A 22502-nucleotide genomic window follows, 5' to 3' on the forward strand; every position below is an offset into this window, starting at 1 on the left:
AAGTCCACCTGTGTGCAATCTAAGTGTCAAATGATCTGTCACACGATCTCAGTATATATACACCTGTTCTGAAAGGCCCCAGAGTCTGCAACACCACTAAACAAGGGGCACCACCAAGCGGCATCATGAAGACCAAGGAGCTCTCCAAACAGGTCAGGGACAAAGTTGTGGAGAAGTACAGATCAGGGTTGGGTTATAAAAAACTATCCGAAACTTTGAACATCCCACGAAGCACCATTAAATCCATTATTAAAAAATTTAAAGAATATGGCACCACAACAAACCTGCCAAAAGAGGGCCGCCTACCAAAACTCACGGACCAGGCAAGGAGGGCATTAATCAGAGAGGCAACAAAGAGACCAAGGATAACCCTGAAGGAGCTGCAAAGCTCCACAGCGGAGATTGGAGAATCTGTCCATTGGACCACTTTAAGTCGTACACTCCTCAGCGCTGGGCTTTATGGAAGAGTGGCCAGAAGAAAGCCATTGCTTAAAGAAAAAAATAAGCAAAAAATAAGCAAACAAGCAAACGTTTGGTGTTCGCCCAAACATATGGAAGAGGGTACTCTGGACAGAGGAGACAAAAATTTGAGCTTTTTGGCCATCGAGGAAAGCGCTATGTCTGGGCCAAACCCAACACCTCTCATCACCCCGAGAAACAGCATCATGCTGTGGGGATGTTTTTCATCGGCAGGGACTGGGAAACTGGTCAGAATTGAAGGAATGATGGATGGTGCTAAATACAGGGAAATTATTACATTTACATTTACATTTAAGTCATTTAGCAGACGCTCTTATCCAGAGCGACTTACAAGTTGGTGCATTCACCTTATGATGTCCAGTGGAACAACCACTTTACAATAGTGCATCTAACTCTAAGGGGGGGGGGGGGGGGGGTTAGAAGGATTACTTTATCCTATCCTAGGTATTCCTTAAAGAGGTGGGGTTTCAGGTGTCTCCGGAAGGTGGTGATTGATTCCGCTGACCTGGCGTCGTGGGGGAGTTTGTTCCACCATTGGGGTGCCAGAGCAGCGAACAGTTTTGACTGGGCTGAACGGGAGCTGTACTTCCTCAGAGGTAGGGAGGCGAGCAGGCCAGAGGTGGATGAACGCAGTGCCCTTGTTTGGGTGTAGGGCCTGATCAGAGCCTGAAGGTACGGAGGTGCCGTTCCCCTCACAGCTCCGTAGGCAAGCACCATGGTCTTGTAGCGGATGCGAGCTTCAACTGGAAGCCAGTGGAGAGAGCGGAGGAGCGGGGTGACGTGAGAGAACTTGGGAAGGTTGAACACCAGACGGGCTGCGGCGTTCTGGATGAGTTGTAGGGGTTTAATCGCACAGGCAGGGAGCCCAGCCAACAGCGAGTTGCAGTAATCCAGACGGGAGATGACAAGTGCCTGGATTAGGACCTGCGCCGCTTCCTGTGTGAGGCAGGCTCGTACTCTGCGAATGTTGTAGAGCATGAACCTACAGGAACGGGTCACCGCCTTGATGTTGGTTGAGAACGACAGGGTGTTGTCCAGGATCACGCCAAGGTTCTTAGCGCTCTGGGAGGAGGACACAATGGAGTTGTCAACCGTGATGGCGAGATCATGGAACGGGCAGTCCTTCCCCGGGAGGAAGAGCAGCTCCGTCTTGCCGAGGTTCAGCTTGAGGTGGTGATCCGTCATCCACACTGATATGTCTGCCAGACATGCAGAGATGCGATTCGCCACCTGGTTATCAGAAGGGGGAAAGGAGAAGATTAATTGTGTGTCGTCTGCATAGCAATGATAGGAGCGACCTGTCAGGTAGGACGCAATCCAAGCGTGGGCCGCGCCGGAGATGCCCAACTCGGAGAGGGTGGAGAGGAGGATCTGATGGTTCACAGTATCAAAGGCAGCCGATAGGTCTAGAAGGATGAGAGCAGAGGAGAGAGAGTTAGCTTTAGCAGTGCGGAGCGCCTCCGTGACACAGAGAAGAGCAGTCTCAGTTGAATGACTAGTCTTGAAACCTGACTGATTTGGATCAAGAAGGTCATTCTGAGAGAGATAGCAGGAGAGCTGGCCAAGGACGGCACGTTCAAGAGTTTTGGAGAGAAAAGAAAGAAGGGATACTGGTCTGTAGTTGTTGACATCAGAGGGATCGAGTGTAGGTTTTTTCAGAAGGGGTGCAACTCTCGCTCTCTTGAAGGCGGAAGGGACGTAGCCAGCGGTCAAGGATGAGTTGATGAGCGAGGTGAGGTAAGGGAGAAGGTCTCCGGAAATGGTCTGGAGAAGAGAGGAGGGGATAGGGTCAAGCGGGCAGGTTGTTGGGCGGCCGGCCGTCACAAGACGCGAGATTTCATCTGGAGAGAGAGGGGAGAAAGAGGTCAAAGCACAGGGTAGGGCAGTGTGAGCAGAACCAGCGGTGTCGTTTGACTTAGCAAACGAGGATCGGATGTCGTCGACCTTCTTTTCAAAATGGTTGACGAAGTCATCCGCAGAGAGGGAGGAGGGGGGGGGAGGGGGGAGGAGGATTCAGGAGGGAGGAGAAGGTGGCAAAGAGCTTCCTAGGGTTAGAGGCAGATGCTTGGAATTTAGAGTGGTAGAAAGTGGCTTTAGCAGCAGAGACAGAAGAGGAGAATGTAGAGAGGAGGGAGTGAAAGGATGCCAGGTCCGCAGGGAGGCGAGTTTTCCTCCATTTCCGCTCGGCTGCCCGGAGCCCTGTTCTGTGAGCTCGCAATGAGTCGTCGAGCCACGGAGCAGGAGGGGAGGACCGAGCCGGCCTGGAGGATAGGGGACATAGAAAGTCAAAGGATGCAGAAAGGGAGGAGAGGAGGGTTGAGGAGGCAGAATCAGGAGATAGGTTGGAGAAGGTTTGAGCAGAGGGAAGAGATGATAGGATGGAAGAGGAGAGAGTAGCGGGGGAGAGAGAGCGAAGGTTGGGACGGCGCGATACCATCCGAGTAGGGGCAGTGTGGGAAGTGTTAGATGAGAGCGAGAGGGAAAAGGATACAAGGTAGTGGTCGGAGACTTGGAGGGGAGTTGCAATGAGATTAGTGGAAGAACAGCATCTAGTAAAGATGAGGTCAAGCATATTGCCTGCCTTGTGAGTAGGGGGGGAAGGTGAGAGGGTGAGGTCAAAAGAGGAGAGGAGTGGAAAGAAGGAGGCAGAGAGGAATGAGTCAAAGGTAGACGTGGGGAGGTTAAAGTCACCCAGAACTGTGAGAGGTGAGCCATCCTCAGGAAAGGAGCTTATCAAGGCGTCAAGCTCATTGATGAACTCTCCAAGGGAACCTGGGGGGCGATAAATGATAAGGATGTTAAGCTTGAAAGGGCTGGTAACTGTGACAGCATGGAATTCAAAGGAGGCGATAGACAGATGGGTCAGGGGAGAAAGAGAGAATGTCCACTTGGGAGAGATGAGGATCCCAGTGCCACCACCCCGCTGACCAGAAGCTCTCGGGGTGTGCGAGAACACGTGGGCAGACGAGGAGAGAGCAGTAGGAGTGGCAGTGTTATCTGTGGTAATCCATGTTTCCGTCAGTGCCAAGAAGTCGAGGGACTGGAGGGAAGCATAGGCTGAGATGAACTCTGCCTTGTTGGCCGCAGATCGGCAGTTCCAGAGGCTGCCGGAGACCTGGAACTCCACGTGGGTCGTGCGCGCTGGGACCACCAGGCAGCGGCCACGCGGTGTGAAGCGTTTGTGTGGTCTGTGCAGAGAGGAGAGAAGAGGGATAGACAGACACATAGTTGACAGGCTACAGAAGAGGCTACGCTAATGCAAAGGAGATTGGAATGACAAGTGGACTACACGTCTCGAATGTTCAGAAAGTTAAACTTACGTTGCAAGAAATCTTATTGACTAAAATGATACAGTGCTGCTGAAGTAGGCTAGCTAGCAGTGGCTGCGTTGTTGACTTAGTTTGAAAGTGTAGCTGGCTAGGTAGCCTCGGTAACTGGCTAGGTAACCTCGACAATTACTCAAAACTACACAATTATCTTGACCGCAAAGACAACTATGTAGCTAGCTAACACTACACTAACCAAGTCGTTCCGTTGTAATGTAATAGTCTCTACAGTGCTGCTATTCGGTAGACGGTGGCTAGCTAGCTGGCTAGCTGCTGGCTAGCTAGCAGTGTTTCCTACGTTAAGAGGGACGACAAATAGCTGGCTAGCTAACCTCGGTAAATTACGATAATCACTCTAAACTAAACTAATTGTTGAGGGAAACCTGTTTCAGTCTTCCAGAGATTTGAGACTGGGACGGAGGTTCACCTTCCAGCAGGACAACCTTCCAGCACCTTCCAGCTAAAACAACACTCGAGTGGTTTAAGGGGAGACATTTAAATGTCTTGGAATGGCCTAGTCAAAGCCCAGACCTCAATCCAATTAAGAATCTGTGGTATGACTTAAAGATTGCTGTACACCAGCAGAACCAATCCAACTTGAAGGAGCTGGAGCAGTTTTGCCTTGAAGAATGGGCAAAAATCCCAGTGGCTAGATGTGCCAAGCTTATAGAAACATACCCCAACAGACTTGCAGCTGTAATTGCTGCAAAAGATGTCTCTACAAAGTATTGACTTTGGGGGGGGGGGGGTGAATAGTTATGCACGCTCAAGTTTTCTGTTTTTTTGTCTTATTTCTTGTTTGCTTCACAATAAAACATATTTTGCATCTTCAAAGTGGTAGGCATGTTGTGTAAATCAAATGATACAACCCCCCCAAAAATCTATTTTAATTCCAGGCAACAAAATAGGAAAATTGCCAAGGGGGTGAATACTTCCGCAAGCCACTGTAGGTAGAGTTATTAAAGTGACTATGCATAGATGATAACAACAGAGAGTAGCAGCAGTGTAAAAGAGGGGGAGAGGGGGGGCAATGCAAATAGTCTGGGTAGCCATTTGATTAGGTGTTCAGGAGTCTTATGGCTTGGGAATAGAAGCTGTTTAGAAGCCTATGGGACCTAGACTTGGCGCTCCGGTGCCACTTGCCGTGCGGTAGCATAGAGAACAGTATATGACTAGCGTGGCTGGAGTCTTTGACCATTTCTAGGGCCTACCTCTGACACCGCCTGGTATAGAGGTCCTGGATGGCAGGAAGCTTGGCCCCAGTGATGTACTGGGCCGTTCGCACTACCCTCTGTAGTGCCTTGCTGTCATAGGCAGAGCAGTTGCCATACCAGGCAGTGATGCAACCAGTCAAGATGCTCTCGATGGTGCAGCTGTAGAACCTTTTAAGGATCTGAGGACCCATGCAAAAACTTTTCAGTCTCCTGAGTGGGAATAGGTTTTGCTGTGCTCTCTTCACGACTGTCCTGGTGTGCTTGGACCACGTTAGTTTGTTGGTGATGTGGACACCAAGGAACTTGAAGCTCTCAACCTGCTCCACTAGAGCCCGTCGATGAGAATGGGGGCGTGCTCGGTCCTCTTTTTCCTGTAGTCCAGAATCATCTCCTTTGTCTTGATCACGTTGAGGGAAAGGTTGTTGTAACAAAATGTGGAAAAATTCAAGGAGTCTTTCTGAATGCACTGTACAGTTGAAGTCGAAAGTTTACATACACCTTAGCCAAATACATTTAAACTCAGTTTTTCACAATTCCTGACATTTAATCCTAGTAAAAATTCCATGTCTTAGGTCAGTTAGGATCACCACTTTATTTTAAGAATGTGAAATGTCAGAATAATAGAGAGTGATTTATTTCAGATTTTATTTCTTTCATCACATTCCCAGTGTGTCAGAAGTTTACATACACTCAATTAGTATTTGGTAGCATTGCCTTTAAATTGTTTAACTTGGGTCAAACAGTTTGGGTAGCCTTCCACAAGCTTCCCACAATAAGTTGGGTGAATTTTGGCCCATTCCTATTGACAGAGCTGGTGTAACTGAGTCAGGTTTGTAGGCCTCCTTGCTCGCACACGCTTTTTCAGTTCTGCCCACAAATGTTCTATAGGATTGAGGTCAGGGCTTTGTGATGGCCACTCCAATACCTTGACTTTGTTGTCCTTAAATTTTGCCACAACTTTGGAAGTATGCTTGGGGTCATTGTCCATTTGGAAGACCCATTTGCGACCAAACTTTAACTTCCTGACATGTCTTGAGATGTTGCTTCAATATATCCACATAATTGTCCTCCTCACGATGCCATCTATTTTGTGAAGTGCACCAGTCCTTCCTGCAGCAAAGCACCTCCACAACATGATGCTGCCACCCTGTGCTTCACGGTTGGGATGGTGTTCTTCAGCTTGCAAGCCTCCCCCCTTTTCCTCCAAAAATAACGATGGTCATTATGGCCAAACAGTTCTATTTTTGTTTCATCAGACCAGAGGACATTTTCCAAAAGGTATGATCTTTGTCCCCATGTGCAGTTGCAAACCGTAGTCTGGCTTTTTTATGGCGGTTTTGGAGCAGTGATTTCTTCCTTGCTGAGCGGCCTTTCAGATTATGTCGATATAGGACTTGTTTTACTGTGGAACTTCTGACCCACTGGAATTGTGATACACTGAATTTTAAGTGAAATAATCTGTCTGTAAACAATTGTTGGAAAAATGACTTGTGTCATGCACAAAGTAGATGTCCTAACCGACTTGCCAAAACTATAGTTTGTTCACAAGAAATTTGTGGAGTGGTTGAAAAACGAGTTTTAATGACTCCAACCTAAATGTATGAAAACTTCCAACTTCAACTGTATATACACGTTATTCTCTCAGGACATAAAGAAGATTGCTCAGTCACTCTCCAAGGCTATGAAGAGCCCCATTCCACGCCTGGAGTTAGAGATGAAGCCTGGACAACAAACTGATATCAACACTCTGCTCTCTCTGGTGGAGGACATCATCCGGCAGCAGAACCGAGCCGGTGGAGAGTTCTACACTGATGCCTCCAAGAAAGAGGGATCGCTCATTCTCTCACTAGGGGTAGCCAATCTGCAAGGTACAGCCCAGTTGGGGGGGGGGGGGGTCTGCATTGCACTGCTGGTTGATCTGATGTTCTGGTAGCTTGTCCAGAGATGCAATATTTACAGTATTTAGTGGCCAAAGTTTAATCATTGCTGTCAGTCAGCCAAAGTATAATCATATGATATTTGGCTCAAACCGAAACTCAGAATTTATAACCAGATTAAAAACAGCTAGGATCCAGAACCCTGTGTCACCTCTCACCTTACAAGAAACCAAAAGACCCCTGTGTGCCACGTTGAGAACCGGGTTACTGCCTCTGGCAATTAAGGTAAGCAGGTTAAATGCAATAATTGAAGAAGAGCAGCTAGGGGCGATTTAGGGCAGGTTGAGAATTAACTGTATTTTACATTTACATTTTGATTTACATGATAATTTAAGAGTAACCGTGTTTGATAAAATGCAACAACTGAAACCAGAAATTAGAAATGAAGAGAAACTGGAATGCTTATTGACAAAATAAGTGTTCCTGGTCACAAATGTTGTTTCCAAAGCATGGAAGATACATCAAGATAAGCTACACTGAGTATACACAACATTAAGAACCCCTGCTCTTTCCATGACATATACTAAGTGAATCCAGGGGAAAGATATGATCCCGTATTGATGTCACTTGTTAAATCCACTTCAATCAGTGTCGATGAAGGAGAGGAGACAGGTGAATTAAATAAGGATTTTAAAGCCCTGAGACAATTGAGACATGGATTGTGTATGTGTGACATTCAGAGGGTGAATGGGCAAGACAAAATATTTTTGTGCCTTTGAACAGGGTATGGTAGAAGGTCCCAGGTGCATCGGTTTGAGTGTCAAGAACTGCAATGCTGCTGGGTTTTTCACGCTCAACAGTTTCCCGTGTGTATCAAGAATGGTCCACCACCCAAAGGACATCCAGCCAACTTGACACAGTTATGGGAAGCATTGGAGTCAACATGGGTCAGCATCCCTGTGGAACGCTTAACAAACCTTGTACAGTCCATGCCCAGACAAATTGAGGCTGTTCTGTGGGCAAAAGGGGGTGCAACTCAATATTAGGAAGGTGTTCCTAATGTTTTGTACATGTTTTTTGTCAAAATTGTTCAAACTCAGTACATTTGGTTGGGAATAATTTATGGACAACAAATATTCAAACCTTGTCCCTGATTTTCAAGCTAATTTAAGTCAGGACCACTCAGGAACACTCAACACCTATTGGAAAGCCATTCCGGTGTGTCTTTGGCAATACCCATAACATGATGCTGCCACAACAATACTTGAAAATACAGAGGATCAACAACATTGCATTCACTCCACATTACTGACCTGTACATTACTGACCTGAAACCCTGCGTAAAAGAATCCACTCCAAATCATCAATTCTGTTTGCAACAAGGCTGTTAAGTAATACAGCCAGACAATACGGCAAATTAATGTACTTTTAAAAATGACAGGTTTGGGTCAAATACATCACACAAGTGAAGCCCTTTGTAATTTCAAGTATTGTGGTGGCAGCATCATGTTATGGGTATGCTTGTCACCAGCAGGGACTGGGGAGTTTGTCAGGATCAAAATGAATATGAAAGGAACAGTTTAATTTTAACTGGGGAGTTTGTATGCGCGCATATATATCATTATTTTCTTTGCTACTGCAGATACAGTGCTCCTACAAGCCCATGTGGGCTGGGCATTTTGAAAATGCAAGACACTTTAATAATGAAATAAATCAAATCAAGAATTTCTGTGTTTTCAGAGAGCAGCCTGTGTGGGAGCCCTGAGAAGACTGGGGATGGGAGACAGAAAAGGAGCACCAACAGCCAGTATCTGTACAGGCAGCTACGCCATGTAGAGAAGGAGCTGAGCCTACTGGGACCTTCTCGCTTCCCCAACCCAGACAGCTACTGCCGGGCAGTGCAGCAGGTCCAAGGCATGAGGGGGCTGCTAGAGTCCCACCTCTCCTCTTCCAGCCTGGGAGGGGACCAGCTGTCTCAAAGCCCCAGCCCAGCAGAGAGCAGTGAGGGAGACAGCAGCAGTAAGAAGCAGGGCGGGCTGCCCTGGTGGTTTGTGTTTATTGGCTGGATTCTGGTGTTAGCCACCAGCGGAGTATCAGGATACTTCACCATGATGTATGGGCTGACCTATGGGAAGGACCGCTCTATAAGCTGGCTCATCTCCATGGTCGTGTCTTTCTTTGAGAGCCTCTTTATCACTCAGCCGCTGAAGGTGAGACCTACAGTACAATACATACTGTACAATGTCAAATGCCGTGCAGCATGTATCTGAAATCTGGGTATTACTTTGTGGATTTCCTATCACAGGTGCTAGGTTTTGCAGCCTTCTTTGCTCTTGTTCTGAAGAAAGTTGATCAGGAGGAGTATGGGGATGCAAAGTTTGAGGGGGAGCTCCGAAACCCAGGTGCTTTATCTTCAAGCTAATTTTCCATATCTCAGGCATAACATATAAATTCTGCTTTCCTGAATCATTGTTACGAATATTGTGTTAGTTGTATATTAGATAGCTAAGACTAGATACAGCTTGTTTTCAACTTTTACAACCATCTTGTCCACAGATGACCCTGATGCGGTGCGGGCTGTCCGGAGGGATAGCACATGCAGCTTCTACCAGCCCCCTCCTCCAACAGACATCGAGAGGATGAGGAGCAACAAGATCAAGGAGCAGAAGGTCTTTGCCCTCATCAAAGAGATTCTCAGTAAGAAAAAACGCTTTTTCATTCATCGCACTGTCCTTCTCCGCACTTATTGGTTAACATACATGTTTAAGGCCTATGATTCTGTTGCAGCCTACATGGGGTTCATGTGGATGTTACTCCTGGTGGCGTATGGCCAGCGGGACCCTAATGCTTACTTCCTGACTCAGCACATTCGGCAGAGTTTCAGCCAAGGGATCTCAGACAGCATGAGTCACAAAGATGTGTTCACCTGGGCAAATAACTCTCTTCTCAGCAACCTCTTTGGAGAGTACCCAGGTAGGATTCTCTAAAGATGTTTATTTCAGAGAGAACATTAATTTCTAGAAAGTTAAAGACAAAATGTATAGGTGAAAGCGTGCTAGCGTTTTATCTTTTGGTAATTTTTTGCATGCTGTGTTATAGGTTTCATCACAGATGGGAACTCCAAACTGGTTGGTAATGCCCGTCTTCGCCAAGTGAGGGTGCAGAAGAACTCCTGCCGCATCGCCCGCTCCATGCGCCAGGCTGTACCTGACTGCCATGCTCCATACTCATGGGAGGTGGAGGACATGGGCTCCTATGGGCCAGGCTGGGACCGCTCTGTGAGCGAAAACACCTCAAAGACCCTCCGCAGTCCCTGGCAGTACCAAACCCAGGCCAGACTCAGAACCCAACCCATCTGGGGCAGTGTGGTCCTCTACAGGGGAGGGGGGTTTGTGGTGGACCTGGGCCCGGGGTCACAGAATGCTAGCAGGTAAATTAACATTTACAGTACTTAATGTTTAAAAATGATCAGAATTATCAAACCATCTTTGTGGTAGAGAAAGATCTTATTTTATTCATCAATGTCTTCTGTCCCTGCAGTACCCTTCAGTATCTGTTTGACAACACCTGGCTTGATATGTTCACCCGAGCAGTTTTTGTAGAGTTCACAGTGTACAATGCCAATGTCAACCTCTTCTGCACTGTCACACTCATGCTGGAGACCACAGCTGTAGGTGAGATAGTTGTTATATCGCTCCATGAATACAGCACAAAGTAAGTATTTAAAGGCATTCAAAGCTCAGATTGTCAGCACCTGTCGTATTCTCTCAGGAGCGTTCCAGTTTCGCAGTGAGCTGCAGAGTGTCCGACTATACCAGTCCACCGGTGGACTCCATATCTTTGTCATGGCCTCTGAGGTCATCTATTTCCTCTTTATCCTCTACTATATGTATGTTCAGGTAAGCCTTAATTTAAATACCTTTCTTATGTGTATAGAGTATAACATCTGTGAAACAATGGTGTAGTGCCATTGTTCTGGAATTCCTCCTCCGTCTAACTCTTCTCATCTCCTCACAGGGAAAGCTGATGAAGCAGCAGAAGTGGGCTTACTTCAAGACAAAGTGGAACCTGCTGGAGCTCGCCATCATCCTCCTGAGCTGGAGCGCGCTGTCTGTCTTCATTAAGAGGACCCTGTTAGGGAACCGGGACATGGAGTACTACCACAACCATAAAGACCAGTCAGTTCACACTGGGTTGGGGTATCATGGGCTTCTGCTTTAGTTTCGCCAGTCTGCTATCCCTACTGTTGATCAGTTGCTCCTGTGTGATGTTCAACTTCTCCGCTCTCTATCCAGGTTTGCCAGTTTCCATGAGACAGCCACAGCAGATGCAGTGCTGGGGTATCTGATCGCATTCCTGGTGCTACTGGCTACAGTCAAACTGTGGCATCTGCTGAGGCTCAACCCCAAGCTACACATGATCACAGCCACACTGCAACGGGCCTGGACTGACATATCAGGCTTCCTCGTGGTCATCACCATTATGTTCCTGGCCTATTCTATCGCTGTAAGGGTCTTTCTGAAACACCTAACCTAGAAGTGCTTGTGTATGATTGGTGTTCCCTCGACTTTCTGCGTGAGTGTCTAAACTGTGATCATTCTCTGTCTGCAGTCTTATCTAATGTATGGCTGGAAGCTGTACTCATATAGGACTCTCCTGGATGCTGCTCTGACCATGGTCAGCTTGCAACTGGGCATCTTCAACTATGACGAGGTTAGTAAAGTAGGACAGCTCTACTAGACTCCCGATTACTGCTGTAATCATGATGGTAGCTTTGTGATTAAATTCTGTAACTTCTCCTTCTAATCCAGGTTCTTGATTACAACCCGGTGCTTGGTGCGTTCCTCATCGGCTCCTGCATTATATTCATGACCTTTGTGGTTCTGAACCTGTTCATCTCCGTCATCCTGGTGGCGTTCACTCAAGAGCAAATACATCACAAGGTACTGTGCATCAATCTTACACTATGTAAAATGTACCTTGTTCTGGTCATATTAGGTCGTATTTGAATATCAAAATCAACAGGGACCAATACCTCAATACATTTTGACTGAGGCGGTCACTTGACTATCCATTCTGAGCTGTCTGTTCACTGTTCCACAGCCCTCAGAGGAGGAGGAGATAGTGGATCTGATGCTGATGAAGCTCTGCAGCTTGTTTGGAATCAAAATGAAGAAGGAGGAGAAAGAAGACGGTGACAGCCCCAAGGAGGATGGCATGACTGCCTCAGCAACTAACAAAGGATTCTCCACTATATCCTCATAGATGTTACTTCTAAGTACTGGTGTATCACTCTGTATGTATTCATAGTGAGCTGTCATTTTCAGTTCTGTTGCCTTCTAGGAGCGGTGATGCATTTTGTTGACGTGTTGCCTCTAGCTGTTTAATTATCTAACATATCACGCATAAATTAGGCTATTTGTGCCGTTTTGTGATCTAATGCAAAGCTTTAAAAAGATGTTAGAGGAAATAACAGCTCCTTCTGTTACGTCACACTGTCAGAAATACATATGTATGGTTACTATGGTAACATGTTAGGAGGAGACAACAATGAGGAGAGCAGGATACAAAGATAATTCCAATGTTGTTGTATTAGTAATATGTTTGTTGTGAAATTAATAAAAATGGTTGAACCATAGCAAACTAGTATTTTGTCAAAATTAACCAAATGAGCTGCATAAGAATGAAAAACGATTAGACTTATGTGGAGTAGATAGCCAATTAGCCAATTCCCTTCACTCTTTTAATCCATAAAAAAAGATAGTGTCTGACAGGTGGGGAGAATGAAAAAAAAAAAACAGCCAGTCCGTAGTCAGAAATGAGCATTGCTTCATTTCTTGTCCTTCTTATCTTTCTTAGTGTCTCCCTTCTCTTTCTCCTTCTCCTTCTCTTTTTCCTTGTCCTCTTTCTTCTCTTTCTTGCTGTCATCTTTTTCCTGGCCTTCCTTCTTCTCTGCATCTCGGTTGGCGATCTTGTTGTTGATGAGGTTGTGAAGAGCAACCACGGAGCGGATGAGTGAAGCCAGGTAAACCACCAGCATCTGGTCATTGGTCTTGAGGTAAAATGCCTTGATGAACTCTTGAAGGTTGACGTCAGGCAGCAGGTTGAAGACGTCCTGCAGCTGGTAGATGATCTGGTGGTTGATGGGCAGCTTACCTGCGGCAACTTTGTCCAAATACCCTTTGATATCCACTAACTTGCAGTTGAGGCCCTTTAGGCCATGCACCTGGTTGGTGATGCGTTGAGACAGGGTGCCAACTGTTGTGTCCTTGATGTCTCTGGATAGAGATACAAAACATTTTATTTTAGAAACTTGCATGTTTTAAGTCACCCTGTTTCCCTTTTTGGTGGCAAAACTGGCCTTACATTTTTATGGTAAGAATCAGACTTGGGTTCAAATACTAGTTCAAATTTTTCAGTTACTTTCACGTACATTTAAAGTACAGTCCAGTCAAAGTTTGGACACACCTACTCATTCAAGGGTTTTTCTTTATTTGTACTATTTTCTATATTGTAGAATAATAGTGAAGACATCAAAACGATGAAATAACACATGAAATCAAGTAGTAACTTATATTTTGATCTGTTTAAAAAACAAATAAATATTTTAGATTCTTCAAAGTAGCCACCCTCTGCCTTGATGACAACATTGCACACTCATCCCATTCTCTCAACCAGCTTCACCTGGAATGCTCCCATGTTTCATGAGCTGATGTCAACATTGTGAACAGAGTGCCCTACGGTGGTGATGGGATTATGGTATGGGCAGGCATAAGCTACAGACAATGAACACAATTGCATTTTATCGATGGCAATTTCAATGCAAAGAGATACCGTGTCGAGATCCTTAGGCCCACTGTCGTGTCATTCATCCACCGCCATCACGTTTCAGCATGGTAATGCACGGCCACATGTCTCAAGGATCTGTACACAATCCTGGAAGCAGAAAATGTCCCAGTTCTTCCATGGCCTGCATACTCACCAGACATGTCACCCATTGAGCCTGTTTGGGATGCTCTGGATCAACATGTACAACAGCGTGTTCCAGTTCCCGCCAATATCCAGCAACTTCGCTGGAGGAATGGGAAAACATTCTACAGGCCACAATCAACAGGCTGATAAACACTATGCAAAGGAGATGTTTCGCTCTGCATGGAGCAAATGGTGGTCACACCAGATACTGACTGGTGTTCTGATCATGCCCCTATTTTTTATTTAATTTTTTTAAGGTATCTGTGACCAACAGATGCATATCTGTATTCCCAGTCATGTGAAATCCATAGATTAGGCCCTAATGAATATATTTAAATTTACTGATTTCCTTATATGAACTGTAACTCAGTAAAGTCTTTGAAATTGTTGCATGTTGCATTTATATTTTTGTCCAGTATATTTAGAAATACACTTGGAAAGCATTTGAAAATACTCAAATACACTGTCTCAAATACACACTCATGCACTTAACCCAGATATTTGAAAATAGTATTTGAAAATGGTTTCAAATACAATTTGGTAGACGATTTGTTTTTGTTTTTACAAATAAACATTCAAATACTCAAATAAAAGTACTTGTTTTGGGCTGTGTATTTGAAAATACTCAAAGAGAATAAAAGTATTTTAAATACCAGATAATCAAATATACATGTATTTGAACCCAGGTCTGGTATGAAAAAAATATGAGCAATAATACAAGGACAGTAATTTACATATTGAACTTCAAGATCAATGACAAGAACAAACACATTGACCACATGCATGGGCCCAGTCTTACCGTAGTAAATGCTCCACGCCCACTTCCTCTGCTTCTTCAGCACCAATCTCACTGGTGACATGTTCAAAGGTCTTGGATGTGGGAGTGCCATCCTAAAAACAAAAGGAATGTTACAACCATTAGACCTTCAAGCAAATTTGCAGTTTTTCCTCAACATTAAAGCTCAAAAGGCATCCGTTGCTCCACAACCCTTAACTTAAATTTGTACAGTGACATTCTTTCTAATCCTACAATTTTTGGATTTCACTAAGTGGTAGATGCAAGACTGACATGCAGCATAAACCTTTGTTGCAGACGTAATAGTAGAGAATTGTAGTTCCACTATTACATTCATTCAATAATTCCACTGATAAAAACGTACATCATGCACTTCCTCCACAGATATGTAGGCCTCCGTTGGTAGACCCAGGTCTTTCGGTTTCACATCAATGATGACTAAAACCTATAAACGACCAAAAAATCTAATTAAAATCTTTGTACCATAGTATGTTTACTCATATCAGTGACATCAGTAGTAAAAGGTAATTGCTAAGTAAAAAAATTACATAAATGAATATGTTGTACTTATACTTACAGAATTGGTACAATATTGCTTCACGAGTTCATTGATGGCAATGTCATTCTTGTGTAGTTTGGGTCCTGTGTGATACCAACCAACTATTCTTTCTCTTGCTGAAACACAATGGGAATAAATGTTTAATCTCCAAATCACATTAACAAGTAAATTCTAGTGTTGTTAAAATGCATACTAATTTACAAAGAACTCATCTAACCATTGACTTTCTTGAACATGTTGTACATGTTCTCCAAATAGTCATGGTCCAGGAACCACACAGAATCATCCTTGTCATCCTCGTCAAATGGCACTGGAAGAAGGGGAGGGATCAGCCAGATCAACAAGAAACCAGAGTGTAATCAAAGAATGGACCGTGGTTGTAGAAATAGGTAACGTTAGGAAACTCACCTGCAAAGCTGTTGGACACATCAAGAACCTTCTTATGCCATGAGCCGAGAAGTACACCCACAACCCTCTTCTGACTTCCAACTTTACCGATTCTGATCAAATACAGAATGAGAGTAGGCTGTTAGCTACAGACACAGAGTTTCTGAACTGTCTTTGCTACAGACGTGACAGTGACATCCCTGACTAGAGAGCGCGGATGGAGCTAACGCGTTATAAGCTGGTTAACGTTAGCTAACTACAATAGCTAGTAAAGTGCATAAAACGATGCACTAACCGTAGAGGAAACCTGCCATTTGTGTAATATGAGAACTTGTGTATCTAGCTAGCTACTAGCTATACTGGATAGCATTAGGTGAACCATAGTCTTCTGAGGTGAATCAGCTAGTTAGCTAACGTTAGTTTGCTTGCTCTACGTTAATTTACTGTCGCTAGCTAACGTTAACGTTAGTTAGCTAGACTTTACTTTTATTTGGGAAACAACAATGAGTCCACATTTTTGAACAATCATCAACAACTGTCTAGCTCATTCGAATCATTTACCTGTTAAAATGATCCACCACACTCAGGAGCACCAAGGGATGGACAATCACTTTCTCAACAGCCAAATCCGGCATGTTTATGTGTGAATTAAATTAAATAGAAAATATTTTCGCGATAGAGAACAACAATCACCGTCAGTGATCCACAATCCCACAATCCTTCGCGTAGGGTCATGTGACCAAAGGGGATTGATTTGTCAAAACTGCGCAAAAAATGCTCCGTTGGGTTTTAACGTGCATTTTGCAATCATTTGAATACCCTTTCAAAAACATTTTTAGGCGGGCGAAATATCTTAATTTGACATGCTATTTTTTTACCTAAATGAGCCGAGAATATACTTTGTGTAGATTCATTGCGAAGTTCATGTTCAAACTTTTTTAGTATGGATTCCTCCATGGGTTGGGCTGTCCCTGGTTTTAACACTAGAGGGCTGTAAACGCATAAATAATAACTCTTACCCCCGTCCCCTCCTGTCATAGTTTGATTCTAGCATGAAAGTGCTTTTGAATTTAGACATTTTACCTATTTTCAATGTTGCTCATGATGGCCATACAGACAGGGATCTTGGTGGACAAATCAATCAATAAATTGTATCCTAATTTATTTCCCATTGTTTATAGCTGTAGCTCTTAGAGTTGGTGCTTCACTTTATACTGAACTCTCTTCTCGCGTTTCTTTAGAGTAAATAATAATCCGCCTTTGGTAACTTCATTACCCTCATGCTCATCCAAGATTAGAAGTAGTTGCCACATGTTGTGTGCATGACATGCTTCACCCTGGGTGTGTTATCTAACGGTACACAATATTTCGAATTTTGGTTGTATGGTATTTTCTACAAAGGTTGATGAGGCTTCTTGTGATGGAGGAGTTAGGGTAGTGCCTTTATACACTAATAATGAGCAGTTTATAAACTACTTATAACCCTCGTTATAAATCCTTAGGTGTTGGGTTGCTACAAACTGGGCAGGGAGCTATTTTATCACAGGCCTACTGTCTATTTTACTTCAAATGTAGCCTACCAGTAAAACATTTTTTTTTATTAACCGTTTTTGGAAGGGTGGTCAGAGAGGCCTGATGATCATCAAAATCAGGGGGCCAATAAAGGCATTAAATCTAAAGGACAGGGTCATAAACACTAAGGCCACAGGTCGTTTGAAGTTTATTTTTCAGTGTTCCTTTCTTTTTATAGAAAGAGTAATGAATGAACTTGTGAATTTGAAACAACTGACAAAACATTATTAACTCAATGCACTGAGAAAGTAATGATCAAATACAGATTTAGACCATGGCATGTGAATGGCTATTTTAGGAGGCATGTGGTGAGTGCAGTGGTGAGATTAGGTCTCTGCATTGTTCGGAATGGGCTCGTAAGTAAGCATTTAACTGTAAAATCTACACCTATTGTACTCGGCGCATGCAACCAATACAATTTGATTTGATGTCCAATGATGTTGGGATTTGATCTGGCAGAAGTCAGGATAGAGTGTGCCATCCTCCAATTTGTACTTCAATGCCTATCTGCAAACCTGCAAACTTTCTAAAGGGTACATATGACATGAATAACGAAAAAGTCTCACATACCTCACAAGATCTACAGCATGGTGCAGTACACCCATTGTTACAGTCATGCCCCAATCAACAAATTGGTTTCTGCAATTACCTTGCTGCTGCGTTAACTTTGCTCTTGGCCATTGTTAGGATTTATAAGCATATCATTATTCATTCCACTCAAGAAGCCCATTGTGTTTTATAATTGCTATTTTTTTTAAAAGTCTGTATATCTATTTAAACTTTTGAAAGTTATAGGAGTTGCAGTGCCACAGTCTTTTTTAACTAATTTAATATCACATATGACATAACACGTCAGAAATGGCCAATGTGATGAGTGGATGCACCTGCATGACTTATGGCCACTATGCCCGAAAGAAAGAAAAGCTGTGACCAATCTCATCATGACCATTTGCTTGTGCATTATCCTAGAACTGCATTACAATTAGGGGGAGATCACCAAATGCAAGAATGAAAATTATTCGATTTACTTTTCCCTTATTTGTGTAAGCTTAGTGCTTTTACACGTTCAATTATGCAAATTTCACACTCGTTGAAGACCTACAATCATGTGACAGATTATTGTCCAGTGGCTACTGTCTTATCTTAGCTGACGGGTTTGCGTCATGGGTGGGCGGGGCTGTACAGAAAATAGACGAACTGAACATATTTGACAAACACGAATGTAAAGGCAGCAGAAAGAAGCGTGTTACACAGGCTAATAACGACTGGTTCAAGATATACATAGCCTAAATGTCAAATAGCGTTTTGTTTGGTATCCGTATATTTATTTCCCATTAATTCAGTGTCAGAGAAATATTTATTTCTAGTTTGCTAGCTCAACGACGGTTATATCTGAGGGGGTCCGATTTTCCCTCTTCAGAGGCATTACGATGCCCTCTGATTTTATATCCCTACTCAGCGCGGATCTCGACTTGAATTCCCCCAAATCCCTATATTCCAAAGGTAATACATCTATTTTATGTTAAGCAGAGAATGTCCTATTTTCTTGTTTGTGTTGTTTTAGTTCTGTTTCGTTGATATACGCTTTTGTTATTCTCGTACATGTGTGTTAAGAGCGCTGCCCTGGTTTTTTTTTACCGTCGGCGTTGAACGCCAGCTCACCGCGTCGCTTTGGCATTGCATCTAAACCGTGGCTATATAGCTGCTGCCGCGTTCAGAACAACTGGGAAATCGGAAATCTCCGACTTCAATGCATTTAAGTAAACTGGGAACTTGGAAAAAAAGAGTTCCGACTGGGGAAAATCGGTTTGAACGGTCATCCAATATGGAATTTCAAGTCGGAAATCGGAAACGCATCTTCCTAGCGCGCCGACTTTCCGACCTGAAGATCACTGACGTCATGATTTGACCTCGTTTTTTCTAAGTTCCCAGTTGTCTTGAAAGCACCATCAAGTGATCTGTTTTGTATTAGAGCCATGTGTAGATTATATAAGAAAACAGAACGTTGCCTCTTAATTATAGGCTAGTCTTATGAATGTAAGACATTTTGAGATTTTGATACCATTCAATGTAGCTTTATATGATATACAGACTGGTATCTGATTATGGACCAACATCTGCTTACCTTGATGCAATGTCAACATGTTACTGTTGTTCGTCACAAGTCAACTAGGCTATTTATTCAGCTGGCAAATGACTATACTAACTATTTAATTTTTATTTTGCATGTAATTATGGAAATTAAACAATTCGTTTTTATGGTCCCATACCATACACATATTTTAGGTGCTGTCATGAGTGTGAGAGGATAAAGGCTGCCTCATTGATGTCACAACACAAAAAGGGTTAATTCCAGATACCCTATGTTGAAAGCCATTCATGCATTCAGTGGAAGTGTTTACCAACACAATGCCAGCAGTAATTGCAATATTTAATGTTTAAACAAACACACTCATCACCCAGATGGTGATTTAAAAAAAAAAGAGACAGATACTAGAGTACAATATAGGCCTAGGCCCTATTTTTATGGTGTAGTTGTAGGTCTAAATAGATTATATTCACCATGGCCTAGTCCCACTGAACAACAACCAAGGGGGAGTGCACTGGTTAGCTGAACAGTTAATGGGTGTCTCCGCAGCAGCATGTCAGTCTTCTTGACTGATGCAACAGCAGAGCTGAACTGGGGTTGCTCGAGATCTGCAGCAAAGAGCAGAGTCACTGAGAGGAGTGGGTCGCTGCACAGTCAAATGTGAAAGTGTAGAATTTGAGATGTCTGAAGTATCTCACACTGTAGTTGTTTAAAGGTCATGTGCTATTTGTGTGTTTCAGAGCAGCTTTTGTTTTTCTAACGGTACGATGTTATGTTGGCAATACTCAGGGCCAGGTACACTGATTCATCCTCCAAATCTCTTTTCATATATTTTGGCAATATGTCTCAATACAGCACTTCAACAACATATCTATAAGCCCTTTGACGAACAATGGTATTAATGTCCAATGTCACAGTGAAAGTTCATTGTGAAGCAAACAGCCTGTGGACTTAGGCTAGCCTATGTCTCTTTTTTACTCCCTCAAATCCCCTACAAAGTGGAAAATGCAGTCTTTATTAAAATCAGAACTTTTTTGTAACCCATTCCTGAAAACATGTTTTTAATTTCCTGAGTATACTGCAGAGATATATATTCTGTTTGTAAATATTCACACGTCTTTGGTTCCTAGTACAGGACCCCAGTAATCTCTGTGCAATTTAGTCTGAGAGAAATTCAACTTTTATCCTGGTATCTTTATCAAGCCCCTAATTACTATACATTTACCAGCATTTTCATGCAGTCAGTCCCGAGGGTGCATGTGAGTATTCAACTTCAATCACAATGTTAGGCAAGTAGGGACTCTGCGGGTGTAGTGTTGCACCTGAGTCTTGAGTTCCTTAGCATTTTAGAGGACTCTTCAGTCTTCATTGCCTACTTTCAAAGACAGATACTTTATAACTTAAGCTGCATGTTCCCTCAACTGAGAAAGGAGAAAAACAGTGGGTATGTTTTTCTGATGTCTTTGGTATGTTTGTGGTTTGCTGAAGGTATCCATAAGACTTTGACTGTGTTTTTCAACTGAATTCACAATAATCTGGGTAACCTAAAGTATAAAGGGCTGTATTGACTTTCTGTTAGGTGCTGAAGTAGAGAAGTGGGTGTGTCTGACTGTGCTGTGCATTGCTGTTAATCCTCTACCTGACTGGCTGCTGGCAGTGACCACACAGAGGCTGTATGCCCATAGTAATCTCTGTACAAATGATCAGATTGTATCTGTGGCTCAGATTTGCTGAGAGTAGCCTAAATGTCATAGGCCCAGCAGTGTTGGAGAGGTGGCAGACTGAAGCCCAGAGGGGGTCAAAGAGCCACCCTTAATTTGTGTGGTTGAAAAGCCAGCGGAGTGAAGAAAGGACTCAATCATCCTCTTGACTGATGTCAGGGAGTTGCTCATAAATGGGTTAACTTGAGTTGGCCTGATTTGAGGCTGTATTGGACTGCCCCATGTCAGAATATGCAAATGATTTGGCTAGGCCTAGTTTCTTCACTGAAAGTCTGCTTCTTGAGGAGCTAAAGATGGATATCATTACAGTAGGCTCACAGGGCTATCTATTTTTTCTGTCACTACTTTTTTAAGGGTGGAATGAGTGACCGGGCATGTATGATTCTCTAGACTGGCAGGCTCCTTACATAATCCAAAAGATTTTGTGCGGGTTTAGAGGACGTTTATCCACTCAAATTCTCAAAGTAGAGAATTTGAGGAAGAGAGAGCATCCTCAAAAAAAATGTATTTAACTAGGCAAGTCAGTTAAGAACAAATTCTTATTTACAATGACTGCCTACCAAGGAACAGTGGGTTAACTGCCTTGTTCAGAATGACAGACTTTTACCTTGTCAGCTCGGTGATTCGATCCAGCAACCTTTCGGTTACTGGCCCAACGCTCTAACCACTAGGCTATCTGCCGATACCTTCCCATAGACTTCCAGTCATTGAGCCACTGACTATCCTTTTAAAAGCACGTCTTGGCAGAAATATATATATATATTTTGCAGTTAAATTAATATAGGGGAAACACTGGGATGATAAAGCAGATGTTGCTGTCAGCCGAGGCATGGTGATAAGCATTACATAGACAGGACAGAGTGCAATGAACGTCCAACGTTCTGTTGACTCTCTTAACCTGATTTTTAGGCTATAAGTGGTAGTTTATTAAATCAATTGTCAAACACCTAAATACTTGTAGGTAGGTTACATCTATTACAATGTTATGTGGCTGGTATAAAACTGTACAAGGACTTTTATGATGGACAAGCAACAAGCATTTCGCTACACTCGCATTAACACACACTGCCAACCATGTGTATGTGACCAATAAAATTTGATTTGATTTGGGTAAGGATTTTCATCCTTGTGTATTTTAGAGTATTCTTTTCATGTTAAAGGATAGAAATATATGTGAATTGAAACATGCAAAGGGTGAATGCAAAGTTTGCCTGCAGCAGAAGTTGAATCCAAAACATGAAACATTCACAGCTTACATGGAATTTGGAGCAGACAGCTGTTTACCTCATGGCTGCGTGAGGTTGTGTCGTCATACTGTACTTTTCTTTGCTGTCCTTTGTGGACAGATGATGATCATATTGTGGGGTTCCCCCTCTGGCTCAGAGAGAGTTCCGGGGCCTCTGGGAGCACGCTCTCTAATGAGGCAGTGAATCACACTACACTGCAAACACTGCTGTGGAGATGGAGCCGCGGAGATGGAGTCAAGCATATGGCCGTGTCTCTGCTGTC

General features: G+C 43.5%; 3 protein-coding genes across 3 annotated transcripts in view; 2 read left to right on the forward strand and 1 right to left on the reverse strand.

Moving 5' to 3' along the window:
* Window positions 1-12326, forward strand: part of pkd1l2a (polycystic kidney disease 1 like 2a) — a 31694-nt gene extending 19368 nt beyond the window's left edge. Inside the window, exons 23-35 of the mRNA XM_071400243.1 lie at window positions 6666-6888; window positions 8638-9107; window positions 9203-9299; window positions 9454-9594; window positions 9685-9870; window positions 9997-10327; window positions 10438-10571; window positions 10669-10796; window positions 10915-11075; window positions 11193-11403; window positions 11509-11610; window positions 11709-11840; window positions 12001-12326. Coding sequence (XP_071256344.1) covers window positions 6666-6888; window positions 8638-9107; window positions 9203-9299; window positions 9454-9594; window positions 9685-9870; window positions 9997-10327; window positions 10438-10571; window positions 10669-10796; window positions 10915-11075; window positions 11193-11403; window positions 11509-11610; window positions 11709-11840; window positions 12001-12162 — 2478 coding nt within the window. The 3' untranslated portion in view covers window positions 12163-12326. The remainder of the gene's footprint in view (window positions 1-6665; window positions 6889-8637; window positions 9108-9202; window positions 9300-9453; window positions 9595-9684; window positions 9871-9996; window positions 10328-10437; window positions 10572-10668; window positions 10797-10914; window positions 11076-11192; window positions 11404-11508; window positions 11611-11708; window positions 11841-12000) is intronic.
* A 144-nt stretch (window positions 12327-12470) lies between these two features.
* LOC139576032 (26S proteasome non-ATPase regulatory subunit 7-like) lies at window positions 12471-16567 on the reverse strand. Its single transcript, XM_071401633.1, has 7 exons — window positions 16173-16567; window positions 15633-15724; window positions 15442-15534; window positions 15243-15340; window positions 15030-15110; window positions 14669-14760; window positions 12471-13175 (listed from the first exon to the last, which is right to left on the reverse strand). Exons 1-7 carry the CDS (start codon window positions 16244-16246, stop codon window positions 12728-12730), a joined length of 978 nt encoding a protein of 325 aa, XP_071257734.1. The 5' UTR covers window positions 16247-16567; the 3' UTR covers window positions 12471-12727.
* Window positions 16568-18364: 1797 nt separating this feature from the next.
* The window catches only part of LOC139576033 (nuclear factor of activated T-cells 5-like), a 51866-nt gene continuing 47728 nt past the window's right edge, over window positions 18365-22502 (forward strand). Inside the window, exon 1 of the mRNA XM_071401634.1 lies at window positions 18365-18686. Within this exon, the coding sequence (XP_071257735.1) occupies window positions 18614-18686 (73 nt within the window). The 5' untranslated portion in view covers window positions 18365-18613. The remainder of the gene's footprint in view (window positions 18687-22502) is intronic.

This window comes from Salvelinus alpinus, chromosome 5 (assembly GCF_045679555.1).
Source record: "Salvelinus alpinus chromosome 5, SLU_Salpinus.1, whole genome shotgun sequence".
NCBI lineage: Eukaryota > Metazoa > Chordata > Actinopteri > Salmoniformes > Salmonidae > Salvelinus > Salvelinus alpinus.

Coding starts and splice junctions, on each gene's coding strand:
- LOC139576032 (XM_071401633.1), bottom strand. CDS start 16,246: ATGCCGGATTTGGCTGTTGAGAAAGTGATTGTCCATCCCTTGGTGCTC. Junction 15,725..16,172: donor GTGGTGGATCATTTTAACAG/GTAAATGATTCG, acceptor GTATTTGATCAG/AATCGGTAAAGTTGGAAGTC. Junction 14,761..15,029: donor CTGTGGAGGAAGTGCATGAT/GTACGTTTTTAT, acceptor TTTTGTTTTTAG/GATGGCACTCCCACATCCAA.